The sequence below is a fragment of the Panthera leo genome, chromosome B1, assembly GCF_018350215.1.
Source record: "Panthera leo isolate Ple1 chromosome B1, P.leo_Ple1_pat1.1, whole genome shotgun sequence".
NCBI lineage: Eukaryota > Metazoa > Chordata > Mammalia > Carnivora > Felidae > Panthera > Panthera leo.
The window spans coordinates 71,653,949-71,677,815 of NC_056682.1; the positions used below are offsets into that span (position 1 = coordinate 71,653,949).

General features: G+C 35.8%; 1 protein-coding gene across 1 annotated transcript; it reads right to left on the reverse strand.

Annotated features, from left to right (window-relative positions):
* Positions 1–1,682: 1,682 nt before the first annotated feature.
* TDO2 (tryptophan 2,3-dioxygenase) lies at positions 1,683–22,038 on the reverse strand. Its single transcript, XM_042933905.1, has 12 exons — positions 21,969–22,038; positions 21,645–21,750; positions 19,739–19,829; positions 17,443–17,513; positions 15,512–15,639; positions 14,031–14,217; positions 12,671–12,778; positions 9,624–9,735; positions 8,061–8,118; positions 6,495–6,574; positions 5,318–5,408; positions 1,683–3,346 (listed from the first exon to the last, which is right to left on the reverse strand). The coding sequence occupies exons 1-12, from the start codon at positions 22,001–22,003 to the stop codon at positions 3,193–3,195; spliced, it is 1,221 nt and encodes a 406-aa protein (XP_042789839.1). The 5' UTR covers positions 22,004–22,038; the 3' UTR covers positions 1,683–3,192.
* Between the last annotated feature and the right edge of the window lie 1,829 nt (positions 22,039–23,867).

The window sequence follows — 23,867 nt, forward strand, 5'->3', positions numbered from 1 at the left end:
TGTTTTACACCAAACCAAAGCAATCTCAAAATAATATGTGTTGGCCCAGGTATAGAAACGTTCCAGGAGGAAAAATATTGATATTCTGATTAACATTTTCATTAGCCAAGTAGGTCAGAAAGGAACCATGTCCTAGTTTGTCTAGCTTGTATTTATTTACTGACTTCTGTATAAGTGCTCTTCTGATCATCTTTTTCAAATACTAAATGGTTTTTAATTATAAAATGAATAATACCTCTCAGCTGTTCTGGATTTTGATGGCATTTATAATAAAACAACCTATATTTGACTTTGGGTGAAAAAGACTCTTTTGATAAGCGTAAGGCCTACCTTTTGTGAACACAGTGTTGATGTGCTTTACATTCACATGTTTTCTCGGCTCCAAACCTGTATATTCAATTTTTTGGTTTTCTCCATAGATACCTTAACCTCAATGTGTCCAAAATTATTCCCCTTTCCCTCCTTCAAAGAACAAACAAAACAAAACACAACGAAATGAAACAAAAATAATGTCTGCACCTCCTAGAGTCTCTATTTGGTTAACATCATCAACATTATGTAATCACCCAATCAAACACAGTGAGGGAAATTTTAGATATTTAATCAGGTCAGCTACACTTTAGTAACCCATCACTTAACCACCTACCTCCTCTCCATTTCTACCATCCTTTCCTAGATGCATGTTCTTTAGAAATGTCTTATCTCCACTAGTCAGTAGTCTACTTACCAGACCCCATGTCCCTTAATACACGGGTTCTCAAAGTATAGTCCCTAGACCAGAAGCCACTTGAGGACTTACGAAACACTTTGTTTTAATTAGTGCTCCAGGTGATTCTGACAGATGTTATTATCATCGATTTACCGTATGTTCCCTGGATTTGCATTTCTGTGAGACATTATTATCATGTTATTCCCCTGCTTTAAACAGTTGGGGAGCTCTGTAATGCCTAAAAGATAACATGCCAACTCTTGGGGCACCTGGGTGGCTCAGTCAGTTAAGCATCCGACTTTGGCTCAGGTCATGATCTTGAGGTCCGTGAGTTCGAGCCCCGCGTCAGGTTCTGTGCTGACAGCTCAGAGCCTGGAGCCTGTTTCGGATTCTGTGTCTCCCTCTCTCTCTGACCCTCCCCCGTTCATGTTCTGTCTCTCTCTGTCTCAAAATAAACGTTAAAAAAAAAAAAAAAAAGATAACATGCCAACTCTTTTAAATACTTTTCACAAAGAAGCCCCTTTTCTACCTTCTTCACCTCAGTCTCTGCTGTTCTACATGGGCCTGTGCCATGCTCCAGCCCTAACTAGCTACTTGAAGTTCACCCAGTGAGACTAAAAGAAAAGCAATGAAATTTTCACATAATAATTGGGAGTCACAATGAAAATCATCAAGATGTTCCTGGGTGTGATTTCACAAAGGGAAATACTAAAGATCTCAAAGTGAATACCAAATTACACAACTTTATACAAACTCTGCATCCCCTTTAAAAATTTTAATTTGAAGTGGATCCTTATCATTAACACTAGAAACAAGTTTGAATGGGAGCCCAGGTAGAAACTGGCATTATAAATTGTTTTGACTTTACATTAAGAATTACTAATATATTCTTTGGAAAAAAAACAAAAAACAAAACTCTTACAACTCTATAGTTTAATCCCACCAAGAAGTAAAAATAAAAAGAGCTAAGTCAAATCATTTAGTCTGTTAAAAGAATAAACCTTTACAAATAGCATTCATTCTAAGATTCCAAGGCATCTTGGTGACAGAGCGTCTGTTAATGTATTTTTTTTTTCATTACTGCATGAGAAAAGCAAAAGTTGAGGTAAGTATTTCTATCCCTGTCATATGGATAGTCAATTGGGGCTTAAACTGGAATTTGTGCCAGAGCAGATAGTTAATAAATGGCAGTGCCAGAATTTGCTCCCAAGCTCCCAAGCCATTGCTTTTAGCCACCATTTTACTTGTCTCTATAATTTTCAGCTTAGCCACAATCAGGTACTATGTACATGTGCCCATGTACACACACACACATACACACATACACGCACACACACAAACATGCTAGGGCCTTGTAAGTAAAAGCCATTCTATGTAATTGTCCAGAGACAAACTAGATGTGATCCTTATAAGAAAAAACTTGTAACTGAGACCAAAGAATAGTTCAATTTCATCAAGAATTTGCGGCTTGTTTATAGATAACCACCCTAGGTCAAGGCTGATAGGCATTTAAATTCCTTTGATAATATTTTGCACTCCCTTCATAAAAGAAATTTAACTAAGTATTGCCAATATCCAGGCCAATATAGAAAAAGAATAAAGCTCCTGTCTGATCTAAACTCTTGGTCTAATACTTACTAGAAATGAACTGAATCACTGTTTAGTCTATTTTCTCCTCCCTTCTTCTGGAAAGTTCAGGGAACTATCACTCATGTCCACTTCAATCCTGTGTTGACTATACCTCCCAGACCACGAGCACTGGAACTGGGGAAAGCACCTTTGCCTTTCTGGTCTAGAGGTGCTGGAAGCAGGAACCTTGCCCGAGGAAGGAGCTGGCCTACAACAGGGAAGAATAAAGCCAACACCTACAGAAAAGAAGAGATGAGACACACAGGATCCTCAGAAGTTCCAGGAATATGGTACTCCAGGAACTGGATGCATCCCCAGGCTCCTCTCAATCCTTTGAGCTAGTGGAGTAATTGCCAAGTCCCCTCTGGGCAAGCTTCAGATTTCTGTCATTGGTCATCGAGAGTCCTAATAAATACGAGCAATGTTTCCAAAACAATATATGGCAAAATATCTCTTAAACTTTTTGATTGTACAACTCTGTGTAGAATGACACATTTTATTGCACAAAGTATTTGAAATTGCTGAAGTTTCAAGCTTATTAAAGTACGAAATGAGATAATGATTATTATGTTAAATGGTTTACCTTAAGGTGTAATTATTAGGGGACATTGAGGTTTTAATAGGAAAACCTTCTACGTACAATGTTACAATTCAGCTGAATTAATTTCTTTAATTCATTATTACAAAAATGAGTTAATAAAATTATTTACAGAATTGAATCAGAGCACCACAATGCTTACCTATATATATATACATATATTACATTAGGAGTCTTGATGTATCATGACAACTCATAGAAAATTTTAAAAAACACAGACTGAGAAATCGATATCTTCATAGATTTGGAGATGAGTTTAATCTGATTCATCACTGCTGAAGTAAGAGCTGTCACAATATTCAGCCGTGTAAAGGAATTTATGAATAATTGGGTTCATCTTCGGTATCCAGTGTCGGGGAACCAGATATGTTGAAAGATTAAATAAATCTACAAATACCTTGTACCTGTCACTGGAAAAACACAAATATACAGATGTAGATTCATTGACATGAAATATTTAAAGTTTTTCAACAAAAAAATTTCATGATTTTTGCCATAATTAGTATTTAATATTATGTTTATATATTATAAATTACATTTTATGTATTATATAAACATATACATATATATAATTAAGGAGTATAATCATTAAGATGGCCTTATTTTCATTCCATATCCAAAGTTCATGCCATAAAACAGTATTACATGTTTCGTTGATCCTGACCAAGTTGGTTCAGATTAAAACCTAGTCTTATGATTGTCATGCTACCTTCATAAAGATAAGGGTGTGTTCTTGTGTCTGACTTTTAAAGGAGGGTATGCAAAATTTTAAAAAATGAAAACATACAAAATTCTTAGTTGTTCATCAGAAAATATTTTCCACCTGCCAAATAGCTGTCAAGTAACTGACATGAATGGATTAATAAATTGAAGTACCATCTTAGATTCATAATAAATGTCTATAAATGTGGTTTTAACATTTATAATAGCTCTTGTGTGTGTCAAACGTTTTAACTGTTGCAGTTTTTTTTTTTTTTAATACTGACATTTTTTTTTTATTTTTTTTTTTAATTTTTGTTTTTTTTAACGTTTATTTATTTTTGAGACAGAGAGAGACAGAGCATGAACGGGGGAGGGGCAGAGAGAGAGGGAGACACAGAATCGGAAGCAGGCTCCAGGCTCTGAGCCATCAGCCCAGAGCCCGACCCGGGGCTTGAACTCACGGAGCGCGAGATCGTGACCTGAGCTAAAGTCGGACACTCAACCGACTGAGCCACTCAGGCGCCCCTAACTGTTGCAGTTTTATAGCAGAAGAGCATTTGCCTTTGAGGTCAAACTAGAGTTCAAGTTCTGCTCTGTCACTTGCAACTCGTGTGATCTTGGACAAGTTGTCTAAACCTCAGCGTCTTGGTCCCTAACTCTGTAAAATAAAAACTACAATCCCTTCCTCTGACTGGGCTTTTGTAAAGACATAATGAGATCATGACACGCTAGAAATGCTAGTTGTGTTAATTATTCCCACCACCCACTGATGTGGGGGTTCATGTCCTACAGGCAATCATGTTCTGTTTCATGCTTAGAGAATGTATCCCCAGGGAAAGAGAAGGTATTGTAAGGACTGTGAAAATTCAAACCTATGAATCTTATAAATCTTTTAGTCTAGAGTTTATTCCTAGGGAAAGTGAAAATTTATAAAAATGATGAAAAATTGAACATGCATGTTTTATAACTTGTCAATCTGAAATCGGGATAGGGATGAATAGGGATGAAAGCCATGTACAATATAAAGAATTTTGGGGACTAAATGTGAATATCTATTTATTCTGGAGCTGATTCTCCTTTCCCAAAGAGCTTTGCAAGTTTCCCTGTTTTCATATATGTCTATCTCTATATCCATCTATAATATTGTGAACATTAAGTGAGTTAAGAACACAGATGTCCTAGAAATCTCTCTAGCATGTTTTAAGTGCTAAATAAATATTGACCCCTTTTCTTGTAAATACTCTCTGGGCACTCTCTGGAGTAGATGGAAATAGTTTTTAGAAAATAGTCATACCAGGGAACAAACTATTTTTTCACTGTGTCATTCACCTGGGCACGAGGACATTAGTGGAATGAATGATAAGTGTTTGAGTCTAGTCCAAACTTGGGCCAGAATGAGTTGAAAACATTCCTATGTGGATGAACTCCCTCATATCTTCACAGGTCATGCAGCCACTGGTACCTTGCCCCATCTCATCTCAGGATGAACTTCCAGGACTAAGGATTTTTACAACGACCTCTCTAATAGGAATACCTTAATCTAGCCAGCATGAATGTGTTGTCAGCGGTTCAGATGGGAGCAAGTATGAATCACATTTCCTAGGTAATGCACATGTATGCGAAGAAACAAAAAATCAGTGACTTCCACCAAGAAAAGCAGGTGAATTTCCCCATCTTACCTGACTGTTGAGCGCAGATACTGATAACCAGAGGACCCACCAGTGCCAGCTTTGCTGCCCAGCATTCTGTGCACCATGCACACGTGGTTATCTAGGCAAACACACAAATTAACTCCATGGATATTTTTCTGCCTTTAGTTCCACAGTGGTCTAAAAACAAGGGGCTGGTAATGATTACTGCTTCTGAGAAAAGGTTCACACCTTATCATCACTTAGCCATATGGAAGGTTTACGTGTGAGAGCCAGATGAAACCTGTAGGTTGCCTGGCACCCCACTTGGTTCAGGTTACATGCATATGACTCCATCCATCATTATGTTTAGCCTGCGAACACAATAGGGAAGCTTAGGGCCGCATTATGACTTTCAGGAGCTCTTGCCACTTTTGTCTTCACGCATGGGTCCCTTCTTCCGTGAAATACGCACACACACACACACATACACACACATATATATGTGTGTATATATATACATATATATATGTATATATATGTATACATATATATATGTATATGTGTGTATATATGTATATATGTGTATATATATGTATATATGTGTATGTATACATATATGTATATATGTATGTATACATATATATGTATATGCATGTATATATGTATATACATATATGTATATATGTATATGTGTGCATATATATGTACATATGTACATATATACGTATATATACACACATGCACATATGCCTATATATATGAACATATACATATGTATATATGTGCATGTGTATAAAATTATATTTTAAAATTGTGTTGGCTTAAAGCTGAATAAGTTGTGGTTATATATTAAGACACTTCTTTTAACCTATAGTTAACTTTTTCTTCTGATTATTAAATAATACATTTTCATGGGCCCCTAAAGGTACTCTGGGCCCTAGGTGTTGTGCCTGCTCTGTGTACCAGGTAAATGGCCCTGGAAGAGAGTAATTGGGCTGATTTGAAAAAGAAAGAAAGAAAGAAGAAAGAAAGAAAGAAAGAAAGAAAGAAAGAAAGAACAAACTCGGGCTGATTAAAAAAAAAAAACAAAACCTCATTCCCACACAAAGGAGGAAAGAAAAGATAGTGGGAACAGGAGCAGACAGAGAAAAGGAGTAAAGAAACAGGATGGGGAAAAGGATTATCGAGGCTGGGTGGTAGTGTTGGGAGGTGTGGGCAGACTTACATCTCCATTTGGTCATGAGTGCGTCTATGTCCATGAGAGAAGTCAGCAACTGAAAAGGGACCTGGAATCTAGGCTCTTCCCTAAAGGAGAAATAATAAGTCTATTGAAGCAAATCCAGGGTGTTCAGAGGGGCAGGAGTTTTCTAATCTGTTGGCCCCAGAAACAAATGTGAACTTTGCCTCTTAAGAGCTGTAGCAGCTCTGGATTACTCAGTCTTAGTTTCTTCATCTCAAAAATGAAGATACTACTGCTCATTTTACAGCATTTGTGTAAAGAGTCTAGAATATTCCATATAATGTACATGAAGTAACAGTCAGAGTCACAGCTAACACTGATTCTTATTAAACGGTAAATATACACTATCTCAGATTCACCAGCTAATACCACTCAAAAACTTCTTCTGGGCAAAGATATCAAAACACAAAAACAAAAACTGCCCTTTATTTCCTCTAATCTATATGTTTTGTCCTTTCTTCTAATCATTCAACAAATCTCAGTACATTTTCTGCTTCCAAGGCGTGAACTTGAATGGCACAGATTTAGTAGGAATTTAGGAAAAGAGTCAAAGATTTTATTGATATTTCTGAAGAAATGAATTTAAGAAGATTAAAAAAATCAAATAAATACAAGTAAGAGGCCCAGTAAACAGAGATTTTACTTTTGTTGCTGTTTTTAATGTTTGCTAGTGTGTTCTCCATTGTTCTGACACATTTAAGTTATGACACATGAAGATGAGGCCTTTATACACATGTTATGGGAGTAGGTGGACATTTAAGGGAAACCTCAAACACTTCAGACAGTGAAGACAATTTTACTTGAAATTGCAGGATAAAGAGAACAATTTATAAAGGTGTTTTCACTTTACCCACTTGTTTTTTTAATTTCATAAGATAGGAATAACTCCACAACCTTGTGTAATGATGGGACACATTTTATGACCGAATTTCTGAGGTAGATTACACTTTGGCTTTTTAGGACACTTAACGTCATATGATGTATTGTGGAATTTCATTACAAAGATGTTTAATTAACTAGTGTGTGTATATATGTATATTTCTGCCCACTATAGGGATAAAATTATACTCATACTATCTAAAAGAAAAAACTAGTGAAGTTTCACAATTATTTTCTAAGTTTTACCCCAAACTAAATGACTTTTTAAAACTATGATTGCAATTTATAAGCTCTATGCTCTAATGTTTATTTATTTTTGAGAGAGGGAAAGAGACAGAGTGTGAGTGGGAGAGGGACAGAGAGAGGGAGACACAGAATCTGAAGCAGGCTTAAGACTTGAACTTACGAACCACAAGATCATGACCTGAGCCGAAGTCAGATGCTTAACCAACTGAGCCACCCAGGCACCTAAGCTTTATACTTTTTTTTTTTATGCTCTAAATATTTATTAACAACATTTACAATAAAAAACATACAGAACATGTGAAGAAAATAGAAATAAATGGCATAGCTACATATTGAATTGACTGCTGAAAAAATAAGCTTTATACTTTTTGTGTTATCTGTATCCACTCCTCAATTTCTGCTTCTACTCTTCTAATTTGCTTTTACCTGTAAAAATATATCATCAAGGCCCCCTGAAGTGCTCTGTATGACAGTCTTCTTTCACCTGTAAGATACATAGCAAGTTTTAATTTAATGAGAAATTTAGGTCAGTCATATTAATTTTGGTCATCACCTTAAATAATTAAGTTTTAAATGTAAAGTTTTATTTAAATTTTTTATTCCTTAGATTTTAAAAAGCAAACATATATATATACATACTTTAAATACATATGTTATACATATTATACATATATACACTTTAAATATATATGTAATATATATGCACTTTAAATTTTCAAAACCTTTAAATATCATATTAGGAAAACTTGATACAGAAAACACTTAACTTCCATGATAAAATAAATCTATTTTTCAAGTCAAATCGTAAAATGACTTACTTTTAAAAAAGTTAAATAAGATTCATTCTGAGGTTCATTTGAAAGTAATTTTCTGATTCACTTAAAATCACTTAGATTACTTAAAATCACTCAGCTTCAAGGAGTACAACCATTATATAAAATCTCATAGGGGTGCCTGGGTGGCTCAGTTGGTTAAGCATCTGACTTCAGCTCAGTCATGATCTCGCTGCTGGTGAGTTTCAGTCCCACATCTGGCTCTGCGCTGACAGCTCAGAGCCTGAAGCCTGCTTCGGATTCTGTGCCTCCCTCTCTCTCTCTCTGCCCCTCCCTCGTTCCCACTCTGTCTTTCTCTCTCTCTCTCTCTCTCTCTCTCAAAAGTAAAGTAAAACATAAAACAAAATCTTATATGTGTGCTCTAATAAAAGGCTTTGCTCTATCGGCAGAAAAACAAAATTTTGCTATTCTTTACAGAGGTTTTATAGAAAACTGGGCCTAACAACATTGAAGTTTGCAGAATTTCATACTAATTTCATATACTCGTATGCCTTATACTAATGTTATAAAAATTAATATTTACTTCTATTCTGCCTATATATATATATATATATATATATATATAAAACACTTCACTTATATAAGTTTATAACTTGTAAGGCTTATAAGTACTTTATAATAAAAGGTCCAAATACAAATGAACACAAAAATTCTAAACATATAAAAGAGTTATATAATGAAAGTATTGATTATACTGGTCAATTGGTTTCAGAAAATAATAGCCCAATGTTAATTATGCCAGAGGGGCTAAATATGTGCTTTCCCTGGTCTGCTTGGGAAACTTCTTTCCTCTGGCAAGCCACCCCAGCCCTCACAATAGTTATTCTTTTGGTCTCCTGCTGCTACTGTACTGTTTACAATTACACCGATTGTCTTCATTTCCATCCCTATTAGGCTGTGAACTAATTGCAAACTCATATGCAATTTCTCTTGGTATCCAGCGGCGGCTGATGCATATTACCGAAAGCTTCTGACTAAAGTCTTTAAGATGAACTGAGCATGTGAACTTATTCATAAGGTTGTAACAGATAAAATGAACCCAGTTCTTGTTTCTGTAAGTGGAATAAAAATTTTCATTTTATTTCCCCCACATGAGGTTTGATATTTTGAGCTCACAGTCATACATTCCGGGAAAAGGATCCTTAGAATAAAATACCTTTACTGAGGAGATGTTCATGACGTTTCTCATCAAATAAGGAGAGTAACACCTCTTTTTGTTTCTGAAATTCAGCCATTTGTTCCTCCTTTTCCTCCGATTCTTCCTTAGCCTTTAGGAGAAATATTGCATTAATATTCCCAAGAGAGATCATAGATTCTTATTTTGGAAAACATCTTTTGTGAGAAATAGACTCACCAGGAGCAGAAAGGGTATACTTGGAAAACTTATCCTAACATCTAATATCACAACAAATTATGACATGGGTCTTCTTGACACTCACTGGTTCTATCCTTTTATTTAAGTTTACGTGATTTGTTAACCTCATGAGAGATTTTCATCAATATCATGAGAAATGGACTCAGATTGGGCAAAACCGGAAGTAACTACGAGTAGTCGGTAATGATCTAATTTTAGACAACAGTTTTTTATCACAGGAAAGGAAATAAAGGAAAAGTTAAGAATTTCCAGTCAGAAAAACTATTAGCTCTATTAATATTCTATACTCAGTATTTTATAAATATAATTTCTTAGATACTTTTCACCCTCAGATATTTGTTCATTTGATATCTATTGATTCATTTCAGGAAATTCTTACTCTTCTGCCTCCAACAAATGCTTTACTTACAACTCAATTAATTGAGCGGACACAAAAATTAGTTAACTCAATTATTTTCCATTTGTCTGAATGATGGCTCATGTGGTAAGAACTTGTAGGCACATGATTGTCAGTTAATTATTCATTTATTTAGTAAATGTCATGCTAAGGTGATAGAGATAAGGTGAGTAAAAATTGAGTTCCTTGGGCGCTTGGGTGGCTCAGTTGGTTAAGTGTCTGACTCTTGGTTTTAGTTCAGGTCGTGATATTACAATAGTGCATTTGAGCCCTGCATTGGGCTCTGTGCTGACAGTGAGGAGTCTGCTTGGGATTGTCTTTCTCTCCCTCTCTCTCTTTGCCCCTCACCTTCTCTCTCTTCTCTCTCTCTCTCTCTCTCTCAAATTAAATAAATACACTTAAAAAATTGAGTTCCCTGATCTCATGCGCATATTATCTGATGGGAATAAGACACACAAATAGTCACCTGGGCATTACATTGCAAACATTGATAGTAGCATACAGGAGAAGCATAAGGCCATGATTAATTATAGTAATGAGGAGGTCAGGGGAGATCTTTCTGAAGGAGTTTTCCTTGAGCCACAACCTGCAGAATGGGAAGGAGTCACCTGCGGACGAATATTCCAAGCCCAGAGAAAAACATATAAAAAGACTGTGAAATGGTGGTAAATTCAAAGAACTAAATTCAACTTAAGGAAATTCAGTATGGTTGGACAACATGAGATCAGAAAACACCTTGAAGACTATGTTAAAGACGTTTATCTTCATTTTAAAAACAATAGGGAGACATAGGTTTCATGCAAAAGCAAAATGTGATCAGTTCTGCCCTTTGAGAAGATTGTTTCAACTGCAGTATGGAGAATAGATTGGGATGGAGTCATACTGGGGAGAAGTGTAGAATAGTTGAGAGAATATTGTAAGACCAGGTGAAAAGTAATAGCAGTTTGCACTTGATTGGTGGTGGTACATTCAATGGAGATATCTGAGAGCTATTTAGAAGGTAAAATTGGTAGGATTTGGTGATAACTTGAAGAAGTGATTGAGCAAGAGGGAGGCACCAAAGATCAATTGTACATTTCAGACTGGACAAACAAGATGGTTTATAAGAGAACAACTTCTTCAACTTGTAGAAGACTAAGTTGACATGAGAGAGGAAGGAAGAGAAAATTGTTTTTAAGTTTGGTTTTATCATTATGTTTTTGAGAGGACTAGGAGGAAATTATAAAGTAAGGTGTCAAATATGTAATTTGAAATGAAAGGAGATATCAATGCTGGAGATAAATGTTTGGGAGTTATTGGCATAGTAGTAACTATTGAAACAGGGGGTATAAATGAGTTCATCTAGGGAAAGAGTAGAGGGAATACAGGGGTCTAAGCCAATGCATTGTGAAATCCCACCACCCACAGGTCTGAGAAAGAAAAATGAGCCAATAAAGGAAACAAATCAAGACAATAGGGCCATAGAATTAAAGGAAGACTGAATGTTATGTACCAAATCCAAGGGGGAAAAAATATTCAAGTAAGAATAAGTAGTCATTATTATTGAATGCCACTAGGAGATGAAGTAAATTAAAAATGGCCATTGAATTTACATACCTAGAGGCCATCTGTGAATGATGGGACAAGAAGATAGACTGGTCTGGGTTGAGGATTAGACGAAAGAAAAAGAAATAATTATGCTAACTACTGTTCTAAATACCTTACCAATATTAATCTAATAAATGCTCATAATAACTCTACAAAGTAGATACTCTTATTTTCTGTTTTACTAGGTAGATACTCTTATTTTCTGTTTTACCATTAGTGAAAGTGATGCAAAGGGAGGTTAAGTAACAGAAGAAGTTCAATGTTACAGTTATTAAGAGGTGAAGGTGGGACTTGAACCCATACAATGAGATTTCAACGTCCCTGCTGTAAGCGCTACCTGATATAGCTTCTCCAGATACAGCCTCTCCAGACATAGAATTGAAATAATTCTTTCAAGAAATTTAGTAATGAAGAGAGGACGGTGGCAGAGGGGCTGTAGCTTGAGGGAAATGAGGAATCAACAGTATCTTTCTCAAGTGAAAGAAATTTGTAACTGACAGCAGTTAAGAAGGACCCAGGATATCTTTGGTTGACCGGTCTTTTGTGAGCCTACTTCTGTCTAGAATTGGTCATGATATGAAATTTTTGATAGAAATAAAAAAGGTCTATTAATCTTATATATTTATCAAACACAAAATCTTGCCCAGAATGAACTTATTACTTTAATTTCTATTGTACATAAATAAAATAAAATCAACCATGTAATATATTTTGTGTAGATGCATTTGTGAAAGAAAAAGAATATAAGAAAAATGAACGTTTAAAAGAAAATTAGGGATTTGTTAAATAAAATTTTCAATACTTCATCTGTAGTAAATATATTTACTTATGGCATCATAAATACCTGAATTCTTGTGAATTCTTCTTCCAGGCCCTTGAGAATGTTGTTTTCAAGCTTTCCCCAGAAGTTAAATCCATGTGGCTCTAAACCTGGTGTTCTTTCCAGCCACGCCTGAAGTATTATTTTTTTTTAAGTAAATATATTATAAAATTTCAAATATATAAAATACATTGTACTTAACAATTATGAACTTGAAATAGGAAATATGTCATAAGTTTTTTTGTATATAAATATTTCTCTTTCCCTTAAATTTATTCATTTAATGAATAGCAATTTATTACATTTCATTTCTTAATCTTTAAAGCAATCATATTAATAATATTTACTCTGTATTTATTAAGAAATGTGTTATTACAGAAATTCCAATTTTGTTCTATAAGTCTATGAACATATCTAAATGTTGTTTTAATGAAGTCTTCTGGTTTATTCTCAAAATACCTTATGTCTTAGGATATGAAGGAATTATGACATGCATATCATATGATCTCTTCTAAATGTAGGAGCATGGTATCTAGGCAACTTTGAAATCTGAAATCAACTAAACACTCAGTTATTTTAAGAGTCCACAAACCTTTTTTTTTTTTTTTTTACATATACAAGACTTTTTAATGTAGAAATGAAACAAAATTTGTGCACCTATGGATTCTCATCTGACCTATTTTTGGTTTTGAAATTAACTTTGTGACTCTTTCCCTCCGTATCTTTATGAGCTGTTATTTGGAGTTATATATACTATATTAACCTAAGTCCACATTTACAATACCCAGGGGATCAGTGTGCAAAGTATAAGTCACTAAAAGAAATTTTTAATTTGCAAAGGAAAAACCCTTGTGAAGGAAATCAAGACCATATAATCTTTATTTAATAATTTACTTGTGAAAAAACAGTAATCCCTCAAGACCTTTTATAGACCCATGGGGAATTAAGATATGAAAGGAACAAATTCTGAAGATTATACTCTTAGTAATTTAGTTTAATTGAGAAAAACACACAACTTGTGGAACTTTTCAATAATGGAATATTTTAGAGAATAAAGCTCACTGAATAATTAACTACACTCGGTGTTAAAATCAGCTAGTTAAATGTTGTTTAGCAGGGTTGTTTAAAGGAATTGTTTTATAAGATAAGAAGGTGATTAAATATTAACATAGAGTTGTTATATAAATATTTCTGAAATTCTCAAGGGAGTTCTTAATAGTTTAAATATTTCAATTACTTGAGTTGAAGCATTCCTTTAAAGTCTTTCTGTTCTTATTTACCATGAATGTGACAAAACCTTTGAGTTTTAAAACTTCGATGTAGCAGAAGCGCAATTAACAAGATGTGGGGAGTGAGACTTTAGAGACAGTATTTGAGCATGTACCTCCACTAGTTGAAGTAGTGTTTTTTCCTGCTCGGATTTAAGTAGCAGTTCATTATCTTCTCCTCTGAAGTTATCACGATAATGTCTTCTGTTGTAAGGGACCCTCAAACTCTGAAGAACACCTATCTTGTTTTCTAACAGTCGGAATTGCAAACTCTGGAAGCCTGAGGCTGGAGATAAGTACTCTCTTTGAGAATAAAAGGAGGAAGGGAAGAGAAAAGAAAGATGACAGGAGTTGACATTATAAATCACTGTAATGCTTTCTTCTGTTGTGAGAGATCATTAGTTTTACTCTCTTGGACATCACCGAGAACACATAACTGCCTAGAGTTGGACCTGGGGTTTGATCTTCCCAAAGAAAGAAAACTGAGCTACCTAAACATCACTGTTGCTGTCAGTTAATCAATTTAAAGATGGCATGTTTATATCGTTTGGGAAATGGCATATATGTGTGTGTGTTTTATATATATATAAACATATATATATATATATATATAAAACACACACACGTATAGATACATATATGTTTATGTGTTTGTGTACCAATTTGTTTCCTAAGGTAAAGACAGGTGTACATTGAACAATATTTTTATTCTATAGCGCTGAAAGATTCTTTATAAATATAATCCCTCTTAAAATTTATATTCTTGGATGTTATTATTGATCTCACTACCTAGTATTAAGTATACCAACGAGATCCTACCAGTAAAACAAATGAGATATTGCCTCACACAAAACAGGCAATCAAAAAATGTTCTTACTCCCACCCCACAACCACCCAAACTCTTCCATCCTTCTAAGCTTCCTTCATCTAATTGGTTGTAAGACTTCAAATTTTTAAATCCACCACAAGGGATTTTTAAACCCCTGACTGTCACACATGTTGGAGACAGCCTATTACATCATTAAATTCACCTGGTACTCTTAAAGAAAATCTCTTCTCAAATTTTGGCATGAAAAAAGCCTTTTAAAAAGTATAAATATGGCTTTGGCCGCCTGGAAATGCAGAGCTAACATTTATAGTTCAATTCATAACTTAAACTGACAGTTTTGCTGACAGGCATCCCATCAACTCTTGTTTCTCTTTTATTTTTAGTTTTTAATTTCTTTTTAATTTAGTTGTATGTATTGTATCAGCCACGTTAGCTATTTTGATAAGTTGTCTAAAATTCATTGCAGTGGCTTCTTGGCCTTTTGGCTAAGATCAAGTGTAACGTTCTTTTGAGATAAAAACAGGGCACAAAAAATGAATTGAAATTAAGCGATCATAATATTGTGCCCATATGTAAAAGTGAGTGATGAATTATTTTTAATAACTTCTCAAATGCTTTGAGATTAAGATCCCCGCATGTTTATAGTGACGCAGGGTCAGGAGGACGGGCTCCTTACTCACACAGCACATGGCACACATGTTCTCTTCTTACCCCACTGGAATGGAAAGGTAAACCGCGCTGCATTATTACAAAGCCACATGTACACACCTGAAATCATTGAAGTCCAAGGCTGTCATCGTTTCCAGAACAGAAAATTGCTGCACCAGTAGCTTAAGGATCACTGCCACTCGGTGCATTCGAGTAACAACCTTAAGCATGTTCCTTTCATCCCTAACCTGAGAGTTAAGAAATGAAACATCGAGTAATCGGTTCTGATTTCTAGAAGATACAAGATAGACTACAAACCACAGTGCATTCCTATTAACTTTCTCTCTATTTTAAAGAGGAACACTGGAATTAACATTTGCCATCCATATATATTGAATATGAATAGCAACTATAAGTTGTGTGCAAAGATTGTGTGCAAAATTGGAATCGGTAGTCTTTTTTTTTTCAACGTTTATTTATTTTTGAGACACAGAGAGAGATAGACTGTGAGTGGGGGAGATGAAAAGAGAGATGGAGACACAGATTCCTAAGCAGACTCCAGGCTCTGAGCTGTCAGCACAGAGCCCAACGTGGGGCTTGAACCCACAAACCATGAGATTGTGACCTGAGCCGAAGTCAGACGCTCAACCGACTGAGCCACCCAGGCACTCCCATTAGTCTTTCTTTAAAATAGAAAATTAGGGGTGCCTGGGTGGCTCAGTCGGTTAAGCGTCCGACTTGGGCTCAGGTCACGATCTCGCGGTCGGCGGGTTCGAGCCCCGCGTCGGGCTCTGGGCTGATGGCTCAGAGCCTGGAGCCTGCTTCCGATTCTGTGTTTCCCTCTCTCTCTGCCCCTCCCCCGTTCATGCTGTGTCTCTCTGTCTGAAAAATAAATAAACGTTAAAAAAAAATTTTTTTTAAAATAAAATAGAAAATTATACGGAAGCAAGTGAGAAGTCAATTTTGGAACCCAATGTCCAATGATTTCAAGGTAAATTTCTCTCTTAGTTTGTTTCTAGAAATACAGGTCAAAGAAACATGGACACTTCTGTGTTAGGGTTAAGCAACACCTTGACAAATCTGCTCTTTACTGAGGGCCCAGAAGTTGTCATTAACATAAATGGGAATTGTATACATATGTGTAAGAAGAGTACTGTCTGTGCAGAGTTCTCTAGGAGCGGGGGCTCAAAGGCAAGGACCTCAGGCTGTGTGCTGCTTGGGGAAGGTGTGTGGGAGCAAGAGGCAGGCTTGGAGGTGGAGAAGTGCCCTTCAGCTCTGCTCTGCTCTCCTCCCACTCTTGAGCCTCTCCAGGCTTTCCCTCTGTATTCCCTTCTTCCTCTTCTCTTTTCTCTTTTTCTTTCTTCTACTACTCTCTTCGTGCCTCTTCCTTTCTTACTGTTTCACTTCCTCATCATTGTTCCTATCTTCCTACAGCAAATATTCATTACAAATACAATCCTGAGGGGCACCTGGGTGGCTCAGTCGGTTAAGCGTCTGACTTTGGCTCAGGTCATGATCTCACAGTTTGTGAGTTCAGGCCCCACATCGCTGTCTGTGCTGACAGCTCAGAGAGCCTAGAGCCTACTTTGGATTCTGTGTCTCCCTCTCTCTCTGCCCTCCTTCCCTTGCTCATGCTTTCTCTCTCTCTCTCCCTCTGTCTCTCTCTCTCTCTCAAATATAAACATTAAAAAAAGAAAAGAAAAGAAAAGAAATACAATCCTGATACTTTTTAACTAAAGGATCTATATTAGCTATATTGGCAATCTGCCATCATACATAACAACTTTCTTCAAGGGGGAAAAAAAATCAAGTTCTAAACAAGGGGCCTGAAACTGAAATTTGAAAGGACCCTTAGAGCCATGTGTAGCTGGAAGGCAGCAATGGCATGGGGAAAGTATCACTACATTCGTGTCCACTCAGAAAAGTTTTTTAAATGTTTCTGCTAAGTAATAATTCCCTCGTTAGTATTCAGTTTTTCTAATTAACAGTAGTTTTCTACATTCTCCAAAAATATATATATATAAATCTAATATTGTGATATAATAACTCACATGGCCGTTCTGAAAGATCTCTCGGACAGAATCTAATTCCCAGAGGATTTGCTTAAACCAGAGTTCATAAGCTGCAACGAGAAAAATCATTGTCAATTGAAAAGTTATGGGACACTTCTTGACCAGAATCGCATGAAAGATATGGCTAACACATTGAAAAAGAAATAAAATGTTGGGGTGCCTGGGTGGCTCAGTCGGTTAAGCGGCCGACTTCGGCTCAGGTCATGATCTCGCGGTCCGTGAGTTCAAGCCCGGCGTCGGGCTCTGTGCTGACAGCTCAGAGCCTGGAGCCTGTTTCAGATTCTGTGTCTCCCTCTCTCTGACCCTTCCCCGTTCATGCTCTGTCTCTCTGTCTCAAAAATAAATAAACGTTAAAAAAAAAAAAATTAAAAAAAAATAAAATTAAATGTCATTTAAAAATAATAAATGCCAATACAGACTTATTTTATGCTAAAAATGCGTATCAGTCATAATGTTATCATAGCCTTCTTTTTTCGATGTTTTAATATGCCAGTCACTTTATCTGCAAGCTTCATATTCATTATTATTATTTTGATTTCTCTCAACAAATATGTTGTCTAGGTCTTTTAATATATAACACACAATCTAATTCTAACTTCCTGTTCAGATGCTGAAGGTGTGTGGAAAAGCAGTGATACTCAGCTCCATCTATAAACTGAGACATTAATGGCCACTAACCTAATGAATATGACAAAATTTTGGTTTATAGAGGCTTAGAATATTATGGGAGCACAAGCTCATGAATGGTCTAAAACTTCATTATACTCCTCTGCTCCCCTCAGTACCTAGGACAGGGTTTGGCATAAGATAAACCATGGCTAATTATTTTCATAATAAATGAATTAAATAGCCAGTGTAGTTGTTACATGAGTATAGAATATCAATAATCCTAGAGATTCCTAGTGCATTCTATTCGGTGCTATTGTTTGGGTAAAGGGTACGTTTCTGTACTAATTACAGGAATCAAATTATAATTTTAAATTATATTTAAGGTGACCTTCAGGGATTTAATTTTCATATTTGGACAAAGAACAAATCAAATGTTTATTAATCGGTTTCTGTATCTTTTTTTCAAGTTTTATTTTGTGTGGCTTGTTCTGTGACCCACTGACCACATGTTGTAGCTGAAGGATGGAAGGAAAGTCTCCCTATCAAATAATGATACTTCCATTTTTTGGATGCTTATTATGTGCCATACCTTGGGCTAAGGGCTCAAGGCACATTAACTCATTTCGTCTTCACAAGAACTCTATGAACAAGAAGACAAAGTCATTCTCTCCATTTTATAGACAGAGAAGTAGAATCATTGGTCAAGACACCTGACCAAAGTCACACAATTTATAATGGTAGAGGTGGGATTCTAAACAATTTTCTGTCCCCAAATTTGTGCTACCCTGCCACAATTCCTCTTCTACTAATTTTGTCTTGGCCTAAGTCACCAATAAAAATGTAAACGTGAAAACAGGAGAAGTAACAACATATCAAGCCACTTATTTTCCATCTTTATTTTTTCATTCTGAGGACTTGCTCATTTTAACCAGCCAGTTAAACAACCATTTGAGGAAAAGATACAAAGAACTGGTAGGAAAAAGAAGCATGGTTAGAAATGGGGCACTGGCTACCATGAGTCGTTGGTCATGGTCAGACGACATTCGACAATATTATGACACCAACAATCTTAGAGTAAATTTTAATATTCTGGGGTCATGGACCTCTTTAAGATACATATTCATGAAATTTTGAACACAATTTTAAGAGTTCAGGGACTTTCTAAACTCCCAAAGTCATGGATTCCTATGTTAAAAGCCACTGCCCAGAGGTAAGAAGTCTGGAGAGAATAAACATACATTTTAGGCATATTTAACATTTACATTTAGTACCAGATTTATATACGATTATGTAAAGTCACAATACATTTCAGTGATCTATTTCTTGAAAATAGTTTTTTTAAAGTTCCAAGTTGAAAAATAGTAACTTGTTAGCTTGCAATTTTTTTGTGAATTACAAGAGACAGAAAGTTTCCTTGGATTTAGGAAAAAGAGAAAGTCCTCCCTGATCCAAATAACAGTAAAAAAAAAACATAAAGAAGACGGTTATAAACCCTAGAAGGATGCCTGATGAGAATTTACCTGGCAGTAAAATATTCTCAAGGATTTCTAACAGAAGTGATTTTTTAGTCTTTAGCCATCTTATAGTTAAAAGAATTGTAGGTTTCCTCATTATTGTTGGGAAATGCCTGTGGAATAGTTACTGTCCAACCTTTTGTTCAACTTACCTTGATGAGTTATGATAAAAAGATGTTCATCATGGATTTTATTTCCTTTTATTTCACTTTGAAGTTCTTGTGCGTTCAAAACCTTTTCCAACTTTAAACAAAAAATAGAAAGACCAATTTTGTATAAACTTCCATAAGATGGATAAATCATGGGGATCTAATATATAGCATGGGGATTATAGTTAATAAACTGTTGCTAAGAGAGTAGGTCCTAAATGTCCTCACCACAAAGAGAAATGGTAATTATGTGACGCCATGCAGATGTTAGCTAGTGCTATGATGGTAATCATTTTGCAATATATGTGTGTCAAATTAACATGTTATATAATTCAAATTTACACAATGTTATACATCAGTTATATTTCAATAAGGCTAAAAAAGATTTTAAAAAAGAAGGATTAATTTTGAAATTGTAAAACTTGGTTTTTTTTATTAATTTTAATAAGTAGAATACAAGGGGATCCTGGGTGGCTCAGTCAGTTGAGCATCCAACTTTGGCTCAGGTCATGATCTCGTGGGTTCATGAGTTCAAGCCCCACATTGTGCTTGCTGCACTGAAACTACTGTCAGGGTGAGTCCTTCAAATCCTCTGTCCCCTTCCTTCTGCCCCTCCCCCACTTGCGTTCTCTCTTTCTCTTTCACTCTCTCTCATTCAAAATTAAGTAAACATTAAAAAAAAAAGTAGGGGCGCCTGGGTGGCTCAGTCAGTTAAGCGTCCGACTTCGGCTCAGGTCATGATCTCGCGGTCCGGGAGTTCAAGCCCCGCGTCGGGCTCTGTGCTGACAGCTCAGAGCCTGGAGCCTGTTTCAGATTCTGTGTCTCCCTCTTTCTCTGACCCTCCTCTGTTCATGCTCTCTCTCTCTCTGTCTCAAAAATAAATAAACGTTAAAAAAAATTTTTAAAAAAAAAAGTAGAATACGATACTGAAAAAAAATTCCCCAGTTCCCAAATTCTCAGGAAGCAATCTATTTTTTCAACAGTGCATGAGTCTTATAAAGAATGAGTTAAATTTATGATTTTTATTCTCTACAGAAGAAACTATATTTGGTAGGATTCTATCATAAAAAATACCATTACACTCACTGAGAAATCATATCCCTCTGCCTCTTGAAATGAGTATGATAAAAATTTGGTCACTTGCTGAGCTCACTGTTCGTCTTCCACTCTTTTGTTCCCTAAAGAGCCTATTCTAAGAAGATCTTAACATTCTTTATCAGCTCATCCTCAGCAACCCATCAATGAAAGCATCACAGGGTCTAAATATTTCACTTCTTAAAAAATATGGAGGGAAAAGTGGGTGATGGGCATTGAGGAGGGCACTTGTTGGGATGAGCACTGGGTATTGTATGGAAACCAATCTGTCAATAAAGTCTATTAAAAAAATATATATATATATAAGACAAACACGCTGTAAATTGACCCCAGACTTATTGCCAAAGACCTCATTTGTAATATCCCTCTTTCATTTACTAACGATTTCAAGAAAACATGTACCTTCAACATTTCTACTTTATGATAAAGGATTTAATAAATAAATTTTTCTGGATACATTCGCAATTACCTAGGCTGGGATTTAGTGACTATGTCTTATTTACACAAGTTGTGAAATGCCTGCCAGTTATCTACACTTTATCTTATCATTTACACTCTTCTGCTCAAGATAATGTCCTCTGCTTCTATTGTATCTCTGCCAGAGAGGTGAATTTTCACATATGAGTCTCTTGAATTACTCTTTAAAAAGCTGAAAAGGCGTACATTCCATGAAAAGGGATATCATTAGGTCCAGAAAACTTTTTGGTGACTGAGAGAAAAAAAACACAAAAAATCCCAAAACATGAAAATGTCACTTTGTGGAATTTAGCACCCAACAATGGAGGCTGAACACTGTAAGGGCTCTCCCACTTACATGCAGGTAGCTTCCGTAGATAAGTCCTCCTTTGCTGGCTCTATTCACACCGGTTTGTGATTTGTCGTCTTCACTGCCTTCTATGGACAATTTTTTAAAAGCACATCTACAGATTAAATAAGTGAGGAGAAAACAGGAGATCTTGAGACAGCGTAATAACTAACAATATGAGTAGTCAAAATTCTCCTACTGTTTTTAAAGTTGATTTTCTAACAAGAGAATATGGGCGACAATTTTCAATGCATTTGAAATTCAGAAATTGAAGCGTTCTTACTTGGCATTTCTAAGTGCCTAACCATACTTAAAATAGAGGTAAATACTCACCCAAAGTTGTTTCCTAAAAATGGGCACCCACTCATGGTGAAAATGTACCGTCTGAGAAGTTCCAAGGTTTGACTCTGAACAGGTGATATCACTGACCTTCCCAGATGTTCCACAGAGGCCTTTTATATATCCTCCTCGCCCTGCATCAGCCAATCAGTTTTCTCTCTGTGCTCTTAGGTAGGCTCTAGTTTCAACTGGTACAGAAGCTGAACTCTGTAAACTTTAGTGTGGGTCTGTGTGGGGGCCAGTTTGTTTGCTAAAAAAAGTGAATATTCTGCCAAACCAGGTCATTTGACTAGCTAAGTTCTGCTTTTATATCCAAAATAACAAACATTAAATAAAGCAATGGAGGCTATTTTTTTAAAAGACATTTAATTACTCTATTCCAATAAAACATTTGGCATTACATTTTAGGATATATAATATAATGAGCTTGTAAAAAACAAGTTATTTATTCTCCCAGTCTCATATTTCTATATTCTTATGAGTGCTAAGCCAAAAGCTGAACTTGGGTGTCTCTGGGAGACGAAATTCATTATATGACAAAGGCAGGGTACATGCTCAAACCTCATTTCTGTCTCGTGTTCCCTGGGCTTCTGGCCTGAATCTCATCTGAAAGTTACCAGCAGTTGGGTCGTTTGTTGTATTGTATTTGGAACTTAAACGGACATTGTTAATTTACTGCTTACCTGTAGCATAGCATTTGTAGGACACTGGGAGTCATCCACACTAGGGTACTTTATAGACCATGTAAAAACAGTAATAAAGTGCCCACAATTTGAGACAATGTCGGTGATAAAATGTTTTTCCCAGAAAACATTATTTATTTGTCCAAGTTCTAAACTATGGCTTTAAAAACTATTGAGCCAGGGTAGAAACTCCATCACCCTGTTCTTGCTACACCACTGCTACATGTTAAGAACTACATATACAGCCAGCATTTCCCATGTATTTAACCCTCAGAATGGTCATCTGATGTCAAATTCACCAAAATAATTAGACGTCAGATATGTCATTTTTAGTCTTGGCTCTGCCACTGATGAATTGTGTGCCATGGGAAAAAGTGATTTAACTTCCATACATGATCAGCTACCAAATGGAAGTGGTTCAATACTCATCAGAATTCTGAAGGTCCCAATCCACCCTCAAATCTTGATTTTTATGACTATAATAAATTATAATGTTTAATGCAGCCTTACAGAAAGAGAAACAGCATGAACATGCCACGCCATAAAGAGAACTGGGAAATTGGCGAAACCATACCCTAAACCCCTCCTATTCCCTTTGGGTTTTTACAGGTGACTCTGGCATTGCTCACACAGTGAGGAGGGGTTGTCTGCAAAAGAGGCAGAGCGCCCTTTCTTAGTGCCCTGCCCATGGTGTCTGGAAGCAGAAAATATTTAATAACTTCCCTTTCAACACATGGTTGTACAACTTGGTATGTGTTTACAAAGAATATAGGTAAATTATTTATTCTACTCTCTTCAAGTCTTTTGGATTGAGAAGCGTTCTTCCCTTAAAGGTGAACATACTAGTGAAAGAAATAAGGAGATGTTCTTTTCACTACAAATTAGAAAAAAGTAGATATTTTTGAAGCAACACCGTTTTCTTTTTTCTTTTTTCTTTTTTAAATAGGATTCCACTTGGGTTTTCTAAGTAGTGTCAATTCAGTGGTTAACCTTAGCAACCCAGTCACCAATTACTCAAGGATTTGAATTTAGTACATCAGGGAAATTATAAATTAATCTAAGAAAAGCTTGTTTCCTTCAGCCAGGAAAGTAACCGACAATGCCTCAAATACATATATTCCCTTTAATTTTTGCAATCAAAACTGTTATAAAATATATGACTGGTTGTATACATAGATATATAGATAGATAGATACATGGATAGATAGAT